Source organism: Rutilus rutilus (assembly GCF_951802725.1).
Source record: "Rutilus rutilus genome assembly, chromosome: 21".
Taxonomy (NCBI): domain Eukaryota; kingdom Metazoa; phylum Chordata; class Actinopteri; order Cypriniformes; family Leuciscidae; genus Rutilus; species Rutilus rutilus.
In genome coordinates this window covers 34,705,237-34,727,206 of record NC_140226.1, presented here as the reverse complement: position 1 = coordinate 34,727,206, position 21,970 = coordinate 34,705,237, and the positions used below count along the sequence as shown (strand labels likewise).

Here is a 21,970-nt window from a genome sequence, read left to right as displayed (position 1 = left end):
GTTTTATAGACCAGCCAATCAGAGGTGAAGAAGTGTTTTATAGACCAGCCAATCAGAGGTAAAGAAGTGTTTTATAGACCAGCCAATCAGAGGTGAAGAAGTGTTTTATAGGGCAGCCAATCAGAGGCAGCGCTGATGAACGATCCCGCTGAGAGTGAGACGTCACAAAACGCTGAGCTCAGGAGACACACACCAAATGGGATTGAACCTGTGTGTGTGTGTGTGTGTGTGTGTGTGTGTGTGTGTGTGTGTATAAAGATGTGATAAATGTTTACTATAAGGGAAAAAATGCTTCAATCAGCAAACTCAGCATACAGTAGAAGAGCAACTCTCACGGATAAAACCTTGAACTGTATAAATTAATCTCACAAAAACATGTCCAGGCCAAAAATAAATAAATAAATAAATAAATAAATAAATAAATAAATAAATAAATAAATAAATAAATAAATAAATAAATAAATAAATAAATAAATAAATAAAATAAAATAAAATAAAATAAATAAATATATAATCTGAAGTGCATGACTGCTACTATAGCGATCCTCTAGAACACAGAGATGGCGCAGTGACCCAGAGGTCTCAGTTCTGCTTACAGGGAGCGGTTTGCTCTTTCTCTGTGGGTTCAGCTTCAGATTTCTGCGGTTGACCTTTGATCTTGTAGATCAGGGCGAGTAGACGACCTTTAATAGACGTGTCCTGATGCTCCTCATCCTCTTCCACTGGAATCCCTGCAGAGACACAGACGAAGGACATTCATTCTCCCGAGCGACACACTTTACCCCCAGTGACATCACTGTCTCGTCTCACTGGAATCATGACATCTGAAGCTCCCCACAAACCAGGGCTCATTCATTATTTAAAATCTGAGCACTGAATCTCCTTCAGTCACGTCTGCAGTGAAGCTCAGCATCACTAGCTGTGTTTACGTCCAAAGCTGAGAACTTCACTCATGCACACAACTGGAATACGGCATAAAACATTTGTGAATAACGCATTATTAGAATTGATGTGCATCCCAAAATTAGCATAAAAAAAGGTTTTGAACTGAACTCAAATGAAGAAGCCTCGTTTTAAAATTTGTATTTCTAGAGCTGTAAATGTACAGAAGAAGAAGAACATTCAGTAAAACTTTACAATAATTTGGAATTAGTTAGACAATGGGCCCTATCTCGCACCCAGCGCAATTGACTTTGTACACGACGCATGTTTCATTCCTATTTCTCACCCGACGCACAGCGGACTTTTCCCTCCACAGACGCACGCCGGTAAATTAGGGAATGAACTTGCGCTCCCGGGGGCGGTTCAGTGAAAAGAGAAGGCGTGTTCCGGCGCAAACGTTCCCTGGTGCTATTTTGCAGTTTCAGAAAACAATTCCGCCACAGACCAGGAGAAACCTCGTCTAAAGTCAGTGTTATTCAGATGCTATTTTAAGGGCGCATGCTTGGCCATAATGTAGCGTGTGCACAACGCACACACACTTTGCTTATCTCATCTACACACAGACGCAGCAGTTCTCATTTTTAGAAAACCATACATTATTACAAGGAAAAATATTACCACACGAGGGAAATCACTGTAGTGTCCATGAAGATGTTAAAGAATAGGCATAAATCTAGCTTATACATTTACCCAAATTATGTGTGTTTCTCCATCCCCAATGTCACTTCTCTGTGTTTTACGGCCCTGATGAGAACGTAGGTCTCCTCGGCTATGAACCGCTCCTGGCGTGCGTCTGGCAAATCCGCCGTTATAATAGCAATCCGCCATGGATCAAGCACGCCTGCTCTTAAAGGGAATGTGAGATGTCGCTCTGATTGGTTTATTTCACGTTACGCCCAAACCACACCTATGAGTAATGAAGCTACTTCAGACCAACACATTTTAGATTTGCGTCGGGATCCGCGACAAAGTTACTTGCGTTTCGCGCTTGATACTTGCGTTTCAGATCGTTAAAATAGGGCCCAATGTGTTAACTAACAATGAGCAATACACTTGTTTCAGTGTTTATTAATCTGTTATCGTTAGCTAATAAAAATACAACTGTTCAGAATTAATTCATGTCAGCTCAGATCCATTAAATAATAATATTTACAAATGCAACTTTTGATTTTAATAATGCATTAGTAAAATGTTGAAATTAACATGGACTAAGATTAATAAGTATTGTTCATTGTTACTTCATTTTACGAATGTAAAGTGTCACCGAACATTCAGCTTCTAAACGTCTTATGTAATTATTTTAATTTTAACACTAGAAGATCAGATAAACCATCAAAATATGAGGAAAATATTTATATATTTTAAATATTTTAAATGAGGGAAGAAGAAAACACTCAACTTATTTAACATCATTAGGCAAAAGCTGCAACTACAGGTTTAATTTTACTATGTAAAAACAGTGCATAGAGAAACATAAAGCTGAAAGGTAAAAGCAAACATAATCAGTTATTAATATTTCATTGGTTTTCTCTCTTTTTTGCATGTGTTCATAATTTCTTTGTTTGACAAAAAATGATGCTGCACAAATCGGGATTTTGTTGTTGTTTCACTGCATTATGAAATAAAGAAATTGACTCCAAGCACAACTATGCAATATGATTATATTTGTATAATAAGATGATAGTGCTGCGTAAAGGTCCTTTCACACTGGACGCGATTTTGAAGCACGAATAATTCGCGCAATGGTTTTATTTTTTGATCAGCTGTTTGTGTAATGAGTGCTCACACACCGAACGCGAATGTGCTGCGGCGGAAAAACGACTTTTATTTTTTTACTTTAGCGGCGACAGAAAAGGCTTCAGCCAATCACACACTACAAGGACAACGATTTGAAAGACAATGTGTGGCGTAGCATTGCCAACCAACTCGGTTATCTCGACTGTGAGTGTGTTGTGTGAGAGTTTTAGTCGTTGTGTAGTCCTGTGCTGTGTAGGCTAGCAGGCTAAACTACATTTGGGATAGAAAGCTAACACTACTATCGTCAAACATAGAGACAGAGACCGTGTTTACTGTGAACATGTAACAAGATGTAGTGAGACTATCTAGGGCTGCTTTTAGTGTACTATACATTATCTACAGTTTCTAGTCGAATGATTGTAACTTCTTACTTCGTGTGTTACATGCAATGTGTATTGACATTACAAAACGCACTGTGATTAGTTGAAGACGCAAAAAAACTGTGGGAAAACCTCAGGGACACGTATGTGGGAAACAGGAGAGAGGAAAAGGAAACTAAGAGTGGACATTAGCTCATACTCCCCTTCAGACTCTCTGCTCTGTAAGATTGAGTGCACCCAACACCTTCTTTTCTGTCTTTTAAAGTAAATGAAAAGCTCGTCTTCACAGGATGATGATGATGATGATGAAGTGTCCATATTTTCTCAGCTGTCGGCGCGAAAGCTTTGTAATGTTGAAGCTCTGAACGTCACAGACGTCGCAAACTCGCGTCGTGGCTGATGTCAATGGTTTTGACATGAACTATTCGCAGACGAACTATTCGCTTTTTCGTTCCGCATCCGGTGTGAAAGGGCCTTAACTCACCGCAGTGCAGTCGCAGTTCTCCGTGGAAGTCGTACAGCTCCTCCTGGATGTCCTCGGGACAGGGACAGTCTTCACCCATGTTGAAGTTCAACAGCATGTTAATCTGAAAGAAACCGTGATGTAACGTGACCCTGCTGAAGACTGTAAACGGATCCAATCATCCTGAAACTGCAGCGAAGACCTGAACGATTAATAGAGTGACTCTGTTTTCAGATCAAATGCACAGAATTATTCTTGCTTAATGTTATGAACAGCAGCGATTAGAGCAGCACGACTGATCAATGAGACCGCACGCGATCTGGCAAAGGCTGAGATTATTTTATGTGCAGCTTGTCAGTGAAGTACGGCTGATCGGTAGTAAATGCTCTCACACACACACACACACACACACACATCCCTCTGAACACCGGAAGGCGTCACACACACACACACACACACACACACACACACACACACATCCCTCTGAACACCAGAGGGCGTCTCACACACACACACAAACACACACACACATCCCTCTAAACATCGGAAGGCGTCACACACACACACACACACACACACACACACACACACACACACACACACATCCCTCTGAACACCAGAGGGCGTCTCACACACAAACACACACACACATCCCTCTGAACACCAGAGGGCGTCACACACACACACACACAACACACACACACACACACACATCCCTCTGAACACCAGAGGGCGTCTCACACACACACACACACAGCACATATGCCCCGCAGAAGTACGATAACACACACCCATCGCCATATCTGAATAAACAGAAGACTGAAACGCTTTGATTAAACACGACTAATAAACACACGACTGCCTTATTCTGTGTCAGAAGCTCATCATCTCACAGGAGGAGGAGTCTGGAGTAAAAGCGTGTTATTAAATGTTGTATTTTGTTGGACAGGAGGTTCATAAATGCTTCTCATGTTCTGAAAGATGTCTGATGCGTGTTGCTTTTTCAAATGCACGTTATAAGCGACTCAAACTCAGAGCTTTCAGAGTGAGCCGCGTTTACTGAGCCGTACGTCACTGACAAGCTGCGCATCACTAATGATCACAGCATCTGAGATTTCATAATCGTGATAAGCCATGTAAATTGCGATTAATCGAGCTACGCTAGTTATTATTATCTGTGTTTTATCTCGGGATGCCCATCCTGAGTGACTGGAGGGTTTGAGCTCCAGTGTGGATCCAGTCTATGATGAAGACTTCAGATGACGCTAACTCTGAATCAACATCCACCAATGATACAGTTTTGTAAATGTCATAATCATTTGTTAACAAACATGTATTCATTACTTCAATGAGCTCATTGTTTCTGCATTAAATTATTACATTGTTTAAATTAATACACTTTTAGCTAACTGTGATTTTGTATATGTACATCTGAAATACATAACTTAGACAGTTTCCTCTGACAACAGATCACTGTAAACTGTAATGTAAAGCTGCTCTGAAACGATGTGTAAAATACAAATAAAGGTGAATTGAAGTGTTTGAGCACCTGTTCCTGAGGCGGAGAGCGAAACTCTTTGGTCTTCTTAGCGGTGACGGCGGCGGACATGTTGAGCGCTAGCATCAGCTCATTATAGCGGAACTTCTGGTTGAACTGCAGCTTTGAGACGAAGCTGTCGGAGAAAGACACGATGGCTTCGATGCGATGCCTCAGCTCACAGTCACAGAAGTAGTGGAGCAGCTCACACATCTGCACACACACACACACACAAGAGAACAGCACACTTACAGAACATCCAGCAGACGCTTGTATCCACAGATACTACATACACCACTACTCAAACCTCATACGGTTGTATGATTTTCTTGGTGTCATGTTTTGATGTTATTTTATGTTTCTATGTATTTTACTATTTATGGACAGCACTTTGGTCCATTCTAATGGTTTTGAAAGTGTTTCATAAATAAAAGTTGAGTTGAGTCACATCTGATGAAGTTTGCATCATTGATTTTGTTTATTAATTGTCTCAAACCAAAAACTATTCAGACATAATATTTTATATTGTTTCACTAGTGTGTGCAGGACACTATAGTTCAATTATGTAAGTGAGGAGAGCAAAATAAAGTAAACTGTGACATATTATACCCAATAATTCTTCATACAGAGACTACCAGTGACATCTATAAACAATTTAGGACCATAAATGATTGGGACACTTTGAGCTGATCATGTTTTGCTGAAGTGTGTTTTCTTTTTTAAATTGCTAATGCTCTTTTTACACACAGACTGAACACAATGAAGCATTGCTTGGTGATTGGTTGAGCTAAACTGGTATTATCTAATTGTGTAGTTAAATTTAACAGCTGACAGATATTCAACATAATTCATGTGTGAGACAGTCTAACAGAAGGATGGACAAAACCAGTCAAATATCAACTGAGTTCTGCTCATATTTTATTACCATTGTCTAAACTATAGTGAATAAACTGATGATGTGAGAAATGTTGAAGCTGTCTGAATAAGTCTGATGGTCTCACCTGTCGTTTGACGGACTCGGGAAGCTTCTTCTCCAACAGTCCCTTCACAAGTGTTTTCCCGTCTCGAGCCTCTTCTTCTCCGGCCTCAACCGCCTTCTCCTCGGCTCCGGTTAATCCCTCCTTCATCCCGTCCTCCTGGCGTTCCCCGAACACGTCGGGCTCGATGAGCATCAGGATCTTGTGCACGTCTCGGCTGCTCAGGACACCCATGGTGAGGAGTGTGCCGATGAGACGAAGGATGGGAACGAACTGATACTCCACACTCCCGCCCACCGGATCCCGGATGTGATCTCCTCCACCCTGAACCGCCTCCGTCAGCATGAGGATCGCCTTCTCCTGAACAACACAACACAACACAGCAAAGCAAACTTTATTTAGAAAGCACTTTAAAACAACCGAAGTGGACCAAAGTGCTGTACAGAACATTTCTTTCATTTGTGTCTTTTTGCAGTATTATTTTTGTGTTTTGTTTGTATTGTGTGGTTTTTATGTTTTAATGGTAAACCCGCCCCTGTTTTTACACCTTCAGCACGTCAAGCGGGATCTCGGGACAAATGTAATCGCTAATTTCTGTTATGATTACTGTTATAGTTATTGTTATAATTACTGTTATTGTCATTGTTATAGTTACTGTTATAGTTACTGTTACTGTTATAGTTACTGTTATTGTCATTGTTATAGTTACTGTTATAGTTACTGTTATAGTTACTGTTACTGTTATAGTTACTGTTACTGTTATAGTTACTGTTATAGTTACTGTTATAATCACTGTTACTGTTATAGTTACTGTTACTGTTATGATTACTGTTATAGTTACTGTTATAATCACTGTTACTGTTATAGTTACTGTTACTGTTATAATTACTGTTATAGTTACTGTTATAGTTACTGTTTCTGTTATAGTTACTGTTACTGTTATAGTTACTGTTACTGTTACTGTTATAATTACTGTTATAGTTACTGTTATAGTTACTGTTTCTGTTATAGTTACTGTTACTGTTATAGTTACTGTTTCTGTTATAATTACTGTTATAGTTACTGTTATAGTTACTGTTTCTGTTATAGTTACTGTTATAATCACTGTTACTGTTATAGTTACTGTTACTGTTATAATTACTGTTATAGTTACTGTTATAATCACTGTTACTGTTATAGTTACTGTTACTGTTATAATTACTGTTATAGTTACTGTTATAGTTACTGTTTCTGTTATAGTTACTGTTACTGTTATAGTTACTGTTTCTGTTATAGTTACTGTTACTGTTATAGTTACTGTTTCTGTTATAGTTACTGTTTCTGTTATAGTTACTGTTACTGTTATAGTTACTGTTATAGTTACTGTTATGATTACTGTTATAGTTACTGTTATAGTTACTGTTATAGTTACTGTTATTGTCATTGTTATAGTTACTGTTATAGTTACTGTTATAGTTACTGTTACAATTACTGTTATTGTCATTGTTATAGTTACTGTTACAGTTACTGTTATAGTTACTGTTATGATTACTGTTATAGTTACTGTTATAGTTACTGTTACTGTTATAATTACTGTTATTGTCATTGTTATAGTTACTGTTATAGTTACTGTTATAGTTACTGTTATGATTACTGTTATAGTTACTGTTATAGTTACTGTTATGATTACTGTTATAGTTACTGTTATAGTTACTGTTATGATTACTGTTATAGTTACTGTTATAGTTACTGTTATAATTACTGTTATAGTTACTGTTATAGTTACTGTTACTGTTACTGTTATAGTTACTGTTATGATTACTGTTATAGTTACTGTTATAGTTACTGTTATTGTCATTGTTATAGTTACTGTTATAGTTACTGTTACTGTTATAATTACTGTTATTGTCATTGTTATAGTTACTGTTATAGTTACTGTTATAGTTAATGTTATAGTTACTGTTATAGTTAATGTTATAGTTACTGTTATAATTACTGTTATTGTCATTGTTATAGTTACTGTTATAGTTAATGTTATAGTTAATGTTATAGTTAATGTTATAGTTACTGTTATAGTTACTGTTATAGTTACTGTTATAGTTAATGTTATAGTTACTGTTATGATTACTGTTATAGTTACTGTTATAGTTACTGTTATGATTACTGTTATAGTTACTGTTATAGTTACTGTTATGATTACTGTTATAGTTACTGTTATAGTTACTGTTATGATTACTTTTATAGTTACTGTTATAGTTACTGTTATAGTTACTGTTATGATTACTGTTATAGTTCCTGTTATAGTTACTGTTATGATTACTGTTATAGTTACTGTTATGATTACTGTTATAGTTACTGTTATGATTACTGTTATAGTTACTGTTATAGTTACTGTAATAATTAAAGTTACTGTTACAGAGTAGCATGTTTGCTATCTGAAAGGGATGTGTACCTTGAGCACGTCGAGTGGGATCTCGGGGCTGTGCAGGTGCTGCTCGCGGCGGGCGGTGATGAAGCAGGGTGGGGTTAAGTTGAGCCGGGGTTTGAGGGAGGCGCTGCGCCCGACGCCCGGCGGCTGGTGGCGTTTGGAGGCGTCGGGAAACAGTCGAATCCCGCGCGTCTCGGGCGTGACGGGGACGATGAACTCGCGGCTCATCATGAGGCGCGCGGCTCGGGCCGTCTCCAGGTGAACGCTAATGAGGACGCTGTAGAAGCCCTCGCGCAGCACACCCGACAGGTATTGGCTGTCGATGGTGTAGAGCAGCTGTGATTGGTCGAGGTGGCTGCAGAGTGCGTGAGACACACGCGTGTTCCCGTGAGCACACAGAGCGCAGTACAGCTGGAGTGTGTGATAGTGGAACATACGCAGATCCTCCTGCTCTGAGAGCTCCATGATGTCCACACACCTGCAATACATGAGTGAGAGAGTGAGTGAGTGAGTGATTGTGTGTGTCTGTGTGTGTGTGTGTGTGTGTGTGTACCCGTTCTCCTCAGGGATGTGTACAGTCAGCATCTGCAGGGGTTCCACACACTGCACCATCCACCCGTGCCTCTCGCTGACTCGAGTGTGTGTGTGTGTGTGTGTGAGAGAGTGTGTGTGAGTGAGTGTGAGTGAGTGTGTGTACCGGTTCTCCTCAGGGATGTGTACGGCCAGCATCTGCAGGGGTTCCACACACTGCACCATCCACCCGTGCCTCTCGCTGACTCGAGAGTGTGTGAGTGAGTGTGAGTGTGAGTGTGTGTGTGTGTGTGTGTGTGTGTGTGTGAGAGAGAGTGTGTGTGAGTGAGTGTGAGTGTGAGTGAGTGTGTGTGTGTGTGTGTGTGTGTGTGTGTGTGTGTGTGTGTACCGGTTCTCCTCAGGGATGTGTACGGCCAGCATCTGCAGGGGTTCCACACACTGCACCATCCACCCGTGCCTCTCGCTGACTCGAGTCGTCTCCACCTTCAGGAAGGTGTTGGGCATGCGGCTCCACAGGACTGAGTTTATCGTCTGGACGTCCAGTCGCGGCGGACACTGAGGAACTGGGTTCTTGTGTTCGCTCTTAAAAATGGCGGATGAGATCGGCATCGCGTTCTGGAGGCAACAAGTCATACCAACTCACATTACAGTTATTATTATAATTTATATAATTATAATTACCATTATAGTTCGTTATATTTACTGTTACAATTACCATATAATTACCACGTCATTTGAGCAGAACGTTCGAGAGCAGATCCCGTTCATTTCTCTCATAATGACTAATATGCTGGTATGAAGTTATGGGAATATGAGGATCCACGCACCTTGATTTTGGCCAGTTCAAACTGGAACAGACTTGAGCTTGTTGGCCGCACAAACACCGCAGGAAACAGTTTTGCGCTGGGCTCCACCTGCACAACAGATGTTCATTTTACACCTTTATGTACTTTATTTAATCTGTGTGAAGTCAGGAGTCTGACGCTGCTTGAGCTGACGGTACCTGGTACGAGGTCGCAAGCTCTTTGCCGTTGACTGTGAAAGCTAACAGACCCGTGGCCAAATCAATGAGGCATCCGATCTCTAAATCCACGTTACTCCTGCTGGACGAGTGGGCGGCACTGGTGACGTCTCCACACCAAACCATGTAACAGTTACTCCTCCTCACACTGTCACATGACACAGTGACATCAGCACATCATCACATGACCCGTGGCGACATAGTCAAACCAAAATTCATTCAGACAGCTTCAACACTTCTCACATCATCAGTTTATTCGCTATAGTTTAGAAAATGGTAATAAAATATGAGCAGAACTAAGTTGATATTTGACTGGTTTTGTCCGTCCTTCTGTTAGACTGTCTCACACATGAATTATGTTGAATATCTGTCAGCTGTTAAATTTAACTCCACAATTAGATAATACCAGTTTAGCTCAACCAATCACCAAGCAATGCTTCATTGTGTTCAGTCTGTGTGTAATTAGCAATTAAAGAAAACACACTTCAGCAAAACATGATCAGCTCAAAGTGTCCCAATCATTTTTAGTCCCACATGTCACTGGTAGTCGCTGTATGAAGAATTATTGGGTATAATATGTCACAGTTTACTTTATTTTGCTCTCCTCACTCACATAAATGACTATAGTGTCCTGCACACACTAGTGAAATGATATCTGGTGTCTGAATAGTGTTTGGTTTGACCGTATGAGAACGAGCGCTCACCTCTCATGCACTCGACCTCGCTCGTCGCCGAGGGTGACGGTCACCGTGCGGATCTTGCCGAGGTTGAAGTTGTTGCTATAGTAATGGTAGTCAGGAGTGACCCATCCGACCCACACACAGGACGGGTCTTGACCCGCGAATATCCGGACCGAGTGATAGTACTGCAGGAGACCGACACACACATTACTCACACTCTCAAACCTCATTCAGAGGAGAGACGAAGCCGTACGAGTAAACATGAGCTGTAACTCTGAGAATATCAGGTCACACCACAACTGTAACTGTAACAAGATCACTGGAATCATGACAGCCAATCAAAATCCTTCTGCTTCTGCAATTATGTTCACTGTTCATATAACTATAACTATATAATTATAGTTAATTACAGTTCATTTTATTTATCATGACTATACTTTATTTATCATGTTTTTATTATAGTTATTACACTTGTTACAGCTATCGTTAAAGTTATTACCGTTATCGTTACGATCCTCAGTTATTATAGTTATCATAGTTAGTATAGTTATTGTTATATTGTTAATATAGTTATATTGATATTGTTATAGTTATTGTTATCGTTATATTTATCATTACACATCATATTTAGTTATTGTTCTAGTTATTATAGCTTTGTTAAAGTTATCACTATAGTTATAGCTTTGTTATAGTTATAGACATATTTATAGTCATCGCCATAATTATCATTACATTTATCTTTGTTAGAGTTATTACAATAGTTATTAAAGCTTTGTTATAGTTATAGACACTTTATATTTATCATTATCGCTATATTTATCGTTACATTTATCATTGTTATAGTTATCGCTATTGTTTTTGTTGCAGTTATATACATTTTAATAGTTCTCGTTATCGCTATATTTATTGTTACATTTATCACTGTTAGTTATCGCTATAGTTATAGTTATCATTGCAGTTATACACATTTTTATATTTATCGTTACTGCTATATTTATTTATCGTTACATTTATCATTGTTATAGTTATTATGGTTGTTTTTCTTGGTGATGACAAATGAAAAACCCAAATACAAGAACCATAAATCATAGGATAGGAGAAGTGCACGGCTGAACTCACTGAGGTTATGCTGCTATAGTCCGTTCTTCTGCCTTCATCCGAGTGTTTCATGGACTTCACCGGATGCCTTCAGAAACGTTCACAGCACAAACACATTTACTATCTGAAGCTCTGATAGAGATCATTATAGACAGCAAGAGGATTCGTTTCTGTTTAGAATCACTGAAACTGAGAGAAAGGCCTCGGAGAACGAACCGGTGTGACGTCGTTTCAAACTAAATATGGCCAAAACGAAGATCGTTTCGGGACTTGCCAGAAACGTTTGCTTAGAACACCTTAGAACTCTCATTGGTCCATGGTGATGATGTAATAAGTGGGTGTGGCTCTGAGGCTCCGCCTTCTTCCTGATGTAAATATTCTCCAGTTCATTTCTCCTGTTCAGTCTGTCGAGGTCAGACGCCAGTAAAAACATGAACACACTGGAGATATGTTTTATAGCAGAAACTGAAGCGACACTGTTTTTCATGTTTAAAGGGAAAGTTCATTTCTTTCATCATTTACTCACCCTGATGTCGTTCCAAGCATGTAAGACCTTCGTTCATCTTCGGAATACAAATGAAGATATTTTAGATGAAATCCGAGAGCTTTCTGACCCTGATAGACTGCAACGTCAATGCCACTTTTAAGTAGTAAAGACATCGTTAAAATAGTCCATGTGACTCCATCGGTTCAACCTTCATGTTATGAAGCGACGACAATACTTTTTAACCTGGCGTTTGACCTCGACGGACTGAACAGGAGAAATGAACCGGAGAAGATTTACACCTCAAAGAAGGCGGAGCCTCAGAGCCACACCCACCTATTACATCATCACTACGGGCCAATAGGAGTTAAGAGGTGTTCACCTGTTCTAAGTTCACACTGACAAGCGTCAGAAGCACAGAGTAGCCGCGTTTCCATTGCCCTTCAAATTGCGCAAATTGAAATTGCGAATTGAAAATAAACCCAATGGAAACACGTATAAACACATGAATACCCGTGCGGACATGCGCATTTTAGTTTTGCTTTCAAATGAGTGATTTAAAAGCCCCTGCTGGTGACACCGGTGTCACACGTCGATTAACCGGTGGGAGAATATCCTCACCATCACATCCCTTTCTCTGACCTGTGTTTGACCTTGAGCGGTTCCTCCTCGTACAGGCCGTTCACACTGACGTGAGATGTGCTCCTGAAGCAGGAGTGAAACTCCACAGGCATGCTCAGTCTGCAGAACACCATCTCAGCGCTGACGTTCTGACTCCCAAACATCTTATGGCTGACCTTCAGGCAGGGCGGGCTGTCGACGGTCCCATCGATTCTGGTGACCTGCAAACATCAGTTTCAGTTCAGTTCAGTTCAGTTCAGTTTCACAAAACCAGTCACGGGTTTATTTGTGGCAATAGCCAACAATACATTAAATGGGTCAAAAATATCGATTTTTCTTTTATGTCAAAAATCATGAGGATATTCAGTAAAGATCATGTTCCATGAAGATATTTAGTAAATTTCCTACCGTAAATATATAAAACATGTATTTCTGTGAGTGAATGCTGCACAATCGTGATCATAAATGAACAACTTTAAAGGAGATTTTCTCAATGTTTCGATTTTTTGGCGTCCTCAGATTCCAGATGTTCAATAGTTGTGTCTCGACCAAATATTGTCCTATCCTAACACACCACACATCAATGGAAAGCTTATTTATTCAGCTTTTATGTGATGTATAAATCTCAATTAAAAAAAATTGACCCATGTGACTGGTTTTGTGGTCCATGTTCACATTTGATTAATGACAGCAACAAGGCTGACTAAAGTGCTGTACAGGACAAAATGAAAAGACCATAAGATAACAGATAAAAGAGAACAAAGAAGAACAAAACAAGACATTACAATGTATTAAAAGCCAACGGAAAAAGATATGTTCAAACATGACGAGATTCATGCAAAACCAGCATAGAAAGAAAACGCTGTGGAACATTTCGATCCGAATCAACACAAATGACCCTGTGAGATCCTAGAGGAATATTTCAGGAACAAAATCAGTTCAAGTTTCGATTTAACCTTCATCCTTCCCTCGCACTTTGTAATAAATCTTTCCCTCGCTGGTCAAAATGACCCGAAGTCCTAAAATAATACTTGTCCAGAAAGCTTATTTTATTTCATTTTAATAATATTTTTTCAAGCAATTTTTTGGTTATTTTTATTTTATTTACCTTTAAATTACTACATTTGATCACTGGATAATAAATAAATAGTAATTTAAGCACATTCCTCACATTCTTTCAACAAATTCAAAATAACTCACAATTTCATGCATAACTCTTTTAATTCAGCTCTAAATATCTTACATTGGGCGTCTTTGTCGACCTCTTGTGGAAAAATAATAATATAAGATGATATTTCATGACTCTAGATGGCCTTATAGCTCTATATGGAGCAAATGAGCTGTTCCTCTGGGTCCTAAAGTCAGTTCACTTCAGAAATCATTCAGATACACATGCAGACATTATAAAATAATTTTTTGGTAAAGTTTTAGCATTTTTAGTTTGAATTTTGAGCATTTATAGGTTTTTCAATGTACTGAAGCATTCCTCACATTCCTAAAGGGGTCAAATTGACCTGTGAGGGAAGGATTTGTTACTTATTTAAATTCCAACCACAAAACTCCTCAAATCCATCCCATTTTTTTTTTGTATGTACTCGTGGTTTAAGTGCGACAAAAGTCCTAGGATCTTGGACCCCACTGATGAACTCTTAATAAAAAAATAAAAAGAGTTTCGGGGTAAGCGTTCAACCAGTGGGATCCAAGAGTCACCGATCAATAATTGATCAGCAGAATGAAGCTCGTCCTCACCGCGATGTGATGATGGTCTTTCGGCACATTGAAGAAGGTGGGCAGGCGTTTGCTGAACCACATGGTGACCTCACGGTTCATGTTGACGGCGAACGGTTCGAAGCCCTCCTGCAGGCCACACATGGTGTAGTACTTAAACGTGCTGGCGTCCTTCCCAAGATTCATGCGGCCCACCTGAGAAAGACCTAAACTACAGACCGGGATGAAACCTACGGGAGAAGAGAAGCAGACAGTTTTGCGTTCAGGGGTCTTTAAAGGAGTAGTTTCACTTTAAAATTAAAATTAGCCCATGATTTACTCATCCTCAAGCCATCCTAGGTGTGTATGACTTTCTTCTCTCAGACGAATACAATCGGAGATATATTAATAAATACCCTGACGCTTCCGAGCTTTATAATGGCAGTGAATTTCAACCATTGCAATCATCAGATTGAAGCTCAGAAAAGTGCATCTATCCATGATAAAAGTGCATCTATCCATGATAAAAGTGCATCTATCCATCATAAAAGTGCATCTATTCATCATAAAAGTGCATCTGTCCATCATAAAAGTGCATCTGTCCATCATAAAAGTGCATCTATTCATCATAAAAGTGCATCTATCCATGATAAAAGTGCATCTATCCATCATAAAAGTGCATCTATCATCATAAAGGTGCATCTATCCATCATAAAAGTGCATCTGTCCATCATAAAAGTGCATCTATCATCATAAAGGTGCATCTATCCATCATAAAAGTGCATCTATCCATCATAAAAGTGCATCTATCCATCATAAAAGCGCATCTGTCCATCATAAAAGTGCATCTGTCCATCATAAAAGTGCATCTATCTATGATAAAAGTGCATCTATCCATCATAAACGTACATCTATCCATGATAAAAGTGCATCTATCCATCATAAAAGTGCATCTGTCCATCATAAAAGTGCATCTGTCCATCATAAAAGTGCATCTGTCCATCATAAAAGTGCATCTATCCATCATAAACGTACATCTATCCATGATAAAAGTGCATCTATCCATCATAAAAGTGCATCTGTCCATCATAAAAGTGCATCTGTCCATCATAAAAGTGCATCTGTCCATCATAAAAGTGCATCTATCCATCATAAACGTACATCTATCCATGATAAAAGTGCATCTATCCATCATAAAAGTGCATCTGTCCATCATAAAAGTGCATCTATCCATCATAAAAGTGCATCTATCCATCATAAAAGTGCATCTGTCCATGATAAAAGTGCATCTATCCATCATAAAAGTGCATCTATCCATCATAAAAGTGCATCTATCCATCATAAAAGTGCATCTATCCATCATAAAAGTGCATCTATCCATCATAAAAGTGCATCTGTCCATCATAAAAGTGCATCTGTCCATCATAAAAGTGCTCCACACTGCTCTGGGGGGTTAATAAAGGCCTTCTGAAGTGAAGCGATGCGTTTGTGTAAGAAAAATATCCATATAAAATAAAATAAGTATTAACCCCCCGGAGCAGTGTGGAGTTCGTTTATAATGGATTGGTGCACTTTATTGAGCTTCAATCTGATGGTTGCAATTCACTGCCATTTTAAAGCTCGGAAGCGTCAGGATGTTTATTAATTTATCTCCGATTGTATTCATCTGAGAGAAGAATGTCATATACACCTAGGATGACTTTTGGGTGAGTAAATCATGGGCTAATTTTCATTTTAAAGTGAACTACTCCTTTAAGGCATTAAAAATCAAATCAGAAGCCGTGTTTCCACTGTCATTTGCAGGGCTTGATCGGGCCTCGTCGGGGCTTCCTCGGGGCCAACGACCAGGGTTTTTTGTTAACCATTACCATAGTAAACATGGTAAATATAACCATTTGAAGAAATCAGACAGGCTATCACAATCAGTTTTTATTTTATCTGTCAGTACGTCTCGTCTCTTTCTGATATCATATTTAGCTCCGCATACGTCATAAAATAAAGCAACTCCGGTTTTTCGGGAGCTTCCTCTGTTTCTCTGACTGGAAATATAACTGTATTGGGAGAGAGTGCTAAAGCTCCTCCGGTCGTATTTCAGGTGGAAAATTTGTACAAATGATCGTTCTTTCTAAATGTGATAAACATGCTGTCCTATGACTACAAATAAACAGAAACAGACGCACCCGAATAAGTACGTCTGACCTCTTTCTTTTGTGAAATAACGGTAAATACCACTTTATTTCTGTGTGACTAATGTGCAGTCTTGACATAAGTTAATTTATTATGGTCAATGTATCACTTATTAGAGTAAAACATCGACGCTTGGGTTTTAAATGTTTACGTAAACAACAAAAATGTAGACAAAATGCCGCTTTTATCATGTTCGTTTTGCAATCTCGCTAGTTTCCGGTGATTTCTTTCTGACTAGTTTCTGATAAAACTTGCATTTGTTGGTGAGATGATGGGTTTGTGTGACGCTGTTCCAGAGAGGAGTGTTTTAGTGAAGCGCTACGGCCCGACGGTGGAAACGCAGTGTGGTTTTGGGCTCGGTGCTCCAGGTTCGAGGCTATTGGCCCCGCCCGCCCCGCACTGACCCGACAGTGGAAAAGCGGCTGGAGATTATGTTCTCTCTAACCGTCCTCAATGTCAAAGTCGGCGAAACACAGCTCAGAGCCCTTGTTGGTGATCAGGATTTCTCCGTTCAGGGTGAAGATCATGGATTTGTCCTCCATGTTGATCATACAACCCACGACGTCCCCCGAGTGCCAGCAGCGGCCGAAGAGACGACTGCCCATGTGGAGCCGATGACCCTGTGAGAGATCAGAGATCAGAAACCGTTTGTAGCGACAATGACCTTCCTGTCACTTACAGGTGTTGTAGGATTATTTCTGACGCGTGAGATCCACACAAGATGCTTCCAGTCCAGCACTGCATTTATCCCTTTATATGTCACAGTTCCGATGCCAAAACACACTGTAATCCACAAGTTGCATGTCCACATACGATCCTGACACGGTCAGAAATAGTCTGCTTCCCTCATTAGTTACACCTGTCTTCACTTCTCTGGCTACCGATATACCCATTAAACCCACACTGCCCCCAGTGTCCAGCAGTGGAACTACACCATATTATAGATAGAGCATGATGGCTCTTACACCGTTAGTCTGATGACCCTGTGAGAGATCAGAGATCAGAAACCGTTAGTCAGGTCTCCTTCATTTATACAGCGCTTTAACAATATAGAGTTTCACAGCAGCTTTACGGTAATAATAGGAGATTACAGTAACAGAGTGTTTAGGCTTTACAGCAGCTCTAGAATAAAGTTATTGTCCAGATAAAGTTAGTTTTGATTGATTCACTTCTGTCGCAACGAACATTAGTTATTAGTCCGATGACCCTGTTGCTGTTGTGCGGATGAACAGCCAGAACACATTAGGGGTTTTCTGTTAGAGCGGTGTGTGTTAGCGGCCCCTGAGTTAATCACTAATGATCTTTGCAATGGAAGTGAATCAATCAAAACTAACTTTATCTGGACAATAACTTTATTCTAGAGCTGCTGTAAAGCCAAACAATCTCTGTTACTGTAATCTCCTGTTATCACTGTAAAGCTGCTTTGAAACATCTATATTGTTAAAGCGCTGTATAAATGAAGGCCTTGACTTGACCCTGTGAGAGATCAGAAACTGCTCTAAAACGTTGATCCGGTTCTGCACGGGTCTGAGTTCTGCACGGGTCTGAGTTCTGCACGAGTCTGAGTTCTGCACGAGTCTGAGTTCTGCACGGGTCTGAGTTCTGCACGGGTCTGAGTTCTGCACGGGTCTGAGTTCTGCACGGGTCTGAGTTCTGCACGGGTCTGAGTTCTGCACGAGTCTGAGTTCTGCACGGGTCTGAGTTCTGCACGTGTCTGAGTTCTGCACGGGTCTGAGTTCTGCACGAGTCTGAGTTCTGCACGGGTCTGAGTTCTGCACGGGTCTGAGTTCTGCACGGGTCTGAGTTCTGCACGGGTCTGAGTTCTGCACGAGTCTGAGTTCTGCACGAGTCTGAGTTCTGCACGGGTCTGAGTTCTGCACGGGTCTGAGTTCTGCACGGGTCTGAGTTCTGCACGGGTCTGAGTTCTGCACGGGTCTGAGTTCTGCACGGGTCTGAGTTCTGCACGGGTCTGAGTTCTGCACGGGTCTGAGTTCTGCACGAGTCTGAGTTCTGCACGGGTCTGAGTTCTGCACGAGTCTGAGTTCTGCACGGGTCTGAGTTCTGCACGAGTCTGAGTTCTGCACGGGTCTGAGTTCTGCACGAGTCTGAGTTCTGCACGGGTCTGAGTTCTGCACGGGTCTGAGTTCTGCACGGGTCTGAGTTCTGCACGGGTCTGAGTTCTGTACGGGTCTGAGTTCTGCACGAGTCTGAGTTCTGCACGGGTCTGAGTTCTGCACGGGTCTGAGTTCTGCACGGGTCTGAGTTCTGCACGGGTCTGAGTTCTGCACGGGTCTGAGTTCTGCACGGGTCTGAGTTCTGCACGGGTCTGAGTTCTGCACGGGTCTGAGTTCTGCTCGGGTCTGAGTTCTGCACGGGTCTGAGTTCTGCACGAGTCTGAGTTCTGCTCGGGTCTGAGTTCTGCACGGGTCTGAGTTCTGCACGGGTCTGAGTTCTGCACGGGTCTGAGTTCTGCACGGGTCTGAGTTCTGCATGGGTCTGAGTTCTGCACGGGTCTGAGTTCTGCGCACGGGTCTGAGTTCTGCACGGGTCTGAGTTCTGCACGGGTCTGAGTTCTGCACGGGTCTGAGTTCTGCACGGGTCTGAGTTCTGCATGGGTCTGAGTTCTGCGCACGGGTCTGAGTTCTGCACGGGTCTGAGTTCTGCACGGGTCTGAACGGCTCCAGCGTTTCCTCACTCACCCGATGGCCATCGAACACATAGGCCTGGTCATCGGTTCCCAGCTCCAGGTCGGGTTTGCAGCCGGGTCGAGCCCAGCCCACACGCATGTCTCCGCCCGTCACCACCTCGAACTCGAAGTACCACTTCCCCGTCTTCACCGCGTACGTCCGCTCCACGCGGAAGAAGCGGATCTTATCGATGCTCAACCTCTCCACCACGTGCCCTGCCGAGAGGAGGACCGTGAGAGACCCGGACACCAGTACAAAAACTACCATCATCATCTGCTATAAATGTCCTTTTCTAACCCTAACAAACATGTATTCATTACTTCAATGAGCTCATTGTTTCCCCATTAAATTATTACATTGTTTAAATTAATAATTTTTTTGCTAACTGTGATTTGTATATGTACATTTCTGTAATACATAACTTATACAGTCTCCTCTGATAACAGACCACTGTAAACTGTAATATGGACTCTGTAAAGCTGCTTTGAAATGATGTATATTGTGAAAAGCACTGTACAAATAAACGTGAATTGAATTGTTACTGTAACATCAACACCCAAAGTGTTTGTTCTCTTTTACTGTTCTTCTGTGTAAACCGATGTGAGATGAAGCAGAACTTATATCCCATTGAATTGGAAAAAATGACTAATTATAAATATTCCCAACCATGTTTTTTTCATTTGCATATCTGCAGTAAACAGTGCTAGTCATCACTAGCTAGTGTCCTGCTGTCAGTGAAACACCATGTGTCCACATATCATGTCAGATTTATCATTGCTTGTGACAGTAAGTTCTGGTAATTAGACTATAAAAGAAAAATAATCTTTTAGCTTGTTAGTATGGAATGCCAAAGCTGCCAAAAAGCTAAATACAAAAACAAACATACAAAGAATAATAAACAAACAAACAAACAAACAAAAGGAATGTAAAAAAAAATTGTATGAATGAATGTAATGTAAAATAAATGAATGAATAAACACAAAATAAATAAATAATTAACAAAAAATTTAAAAAATAAATACACAAAGAAAATGTAAAATAATTAAATAAATAAATGAATGAATAACAGAAATGTAAAAAACTACAATAAATAAATAAATATACAAAGGAATGTAAAAAAACCTCAAATAAAAAATAAATAATTATACAAAGAAATGTAAAAAAAAGGCATGAGGAAAAGTAAAATAAATAAATGTAAACAAACAAAAATAAATTAACAAAAATAAATAAATATTGAGAACAAAGTTGTTAGAAGATAAGCAGCATTCAACGTAATGAAAAGTTCAAAATTTTTGGGAAATAATGATTTATTTTTTCTAATTAACTGAGACGTAATAACAAGTTCCAGATTTTTGTGAAAGAATGGCTTATGATTAGTGATTTAGGAAGGAGTGCAGTGGTGTTCTCTCGCTCCTCACCCCCGTCCTGGTCAGGCGGCTCCACGTTGTATCCGTATCCGATCAGCGTGCGAATGGCTTCCCGGAGGCTGTCGCGGTTCGACTTCTTCGTGCGCTCGTCGAGTAAAGCATACGGCACCAGACGAGGGTTACGCTTGCTCTTCACATCCTAGAGAAAGAGAGAGACAGAGAGAGAGAGAGAGAGAGACAGAGAGAGAGAGAGACAGAGACAGAGAGAGAGAGAGAGAGAGAGACAGAGAGAGAGAGAGACAGAGACAGAGAGAGAGAGAGAGAGAGAGAGAGAGAGAGAGAGAGAGAAACAAATTATATTTATCTATACGAAAATTTAAACACTGACAAATAAACCTCTTTCTTCTAACATATTTAACCAACAATAAATATATCTATAGGAAAAGATTCATTAAAACTATAAAATAAATTATGTAATAAACTAAACAACCTTTTCAGTCTAAAACAATCCATATAAGCATGAACAGTGTGTAAGTGCTATAATCGGGTGTTTCAATCAACACAGAAAACATGAAAAGTGAAACCCAGTAACTGTGTTCTGGTCAGCCTTTCTCTGCAAGCATGTCTAAAAATAAGCTGAACAGATTTCGCTCCCCTTCTGACGTATGAAGAGGATCTTATTATAATATTACAGTTTACACACACCAGCCGACATCTGGTTCCACACGCGACAACAGAGACCAGTTCTAACGCAATGATAAAGATCCAGCAAAGCCTGAAACTGTTCTGTGGTTGAGCACAGACGAGCACTGAACACTATTGACCAGAACATGTCACCGCTGTCTTATAAACACCTCAGGAACTGTGGACACTTGTGGAGAAGTTCAACATGATGATGAGATGATCAGTGTAACTCCACAACAACTACACAAATGTCTCCACTAACATTCAGAAGCTCTTCCTGAGTCTCTCCGTAAGGCTGCACTCGCTACTGGTTATTCTGGGATTCTGGATGAGTGAGATTGGCCTGTTTTGTTATTGCCGGAGTTTCTGAAGCTCGTGTAAAGACTCCGCCCTCTTCTGAACGGAGGCGGAGCTAAAGCTCATTTGTATTTAAAGGGACACACACAAAAACGGCGTGTTT

At 40.3% G+C, this 21,970-nt stretch overlaps 1 protein-coding gene across 1 annotated transcript in view; it reads right to left on the bottom strand.

The window, feature by feature from the left end:
- The window catches only part of LOC311280385 (ryanodine receptor 3), a 160,942-nt gene that overhangs the window by 78,955 nt on the left and 60,017 nt on the right, over positions 1 to 21,970 (bottom strand). The window contains exons 26-40 of the mRNA XM_084392502.1: positions 20,878 to 21,025; positions 19,472 to 19,674; positions 17,218 to 17,392; positions 14,628 to 14,836; positions 12,900 to 13,099; positions 11,795 to 11,861; positions 10,700 to 10,860; positions 9,978 to 10,143; positions 9,802 to 9,888; positions 9,363 to 9,589; positions 8,468 to 8,921; positions 6,061 to 6,396; positions 5,072 to 5,272; positions 3,544 to 3,646; positions 597 to 731 (exon numbers count right to left, since the gene is read on the bottom strand). Of these exons, the coding sequence (XP_084248628.1) occupies positions 597 to 731; positions 3,544 to 3,646; positions 5,072 to 5,272; positions 6,061 to 6,396; positions 8,468 to 8,921; positions 9,363 to 9,589; positions 9,802 to 9,888; positions 9,978 to 10,143; positions 10,700 to 10,860; positions 11,795 to 11,861; positions 12,900 to 13,099; positions 14,628 to 14,836; positions 17,218 to 17,392; positions 19,472 to 19,674; positions 20,878 to 21,025 (2,872 nt within the window). The remainder of the gene's footprint in view (positions 1 to 596; positions 732 to 3,543; positions 3,647 to 5,071; positions 5,273 to 6,060; positions 6,397 to 8,467; positions 8,922 to 9,362; positions 9,590 to 9,801; positions 9,889 to 9,977; positions 10,144 to 10,699; positions 10,861 to 11,794; positions 11,862 to 12,899; positions 13,100 to 14,627; positions 14,837 to 17,217; positions 17,393 to 19,471; positions 19,675 to 20,877; positions 21,026 to 21,970) is intronic.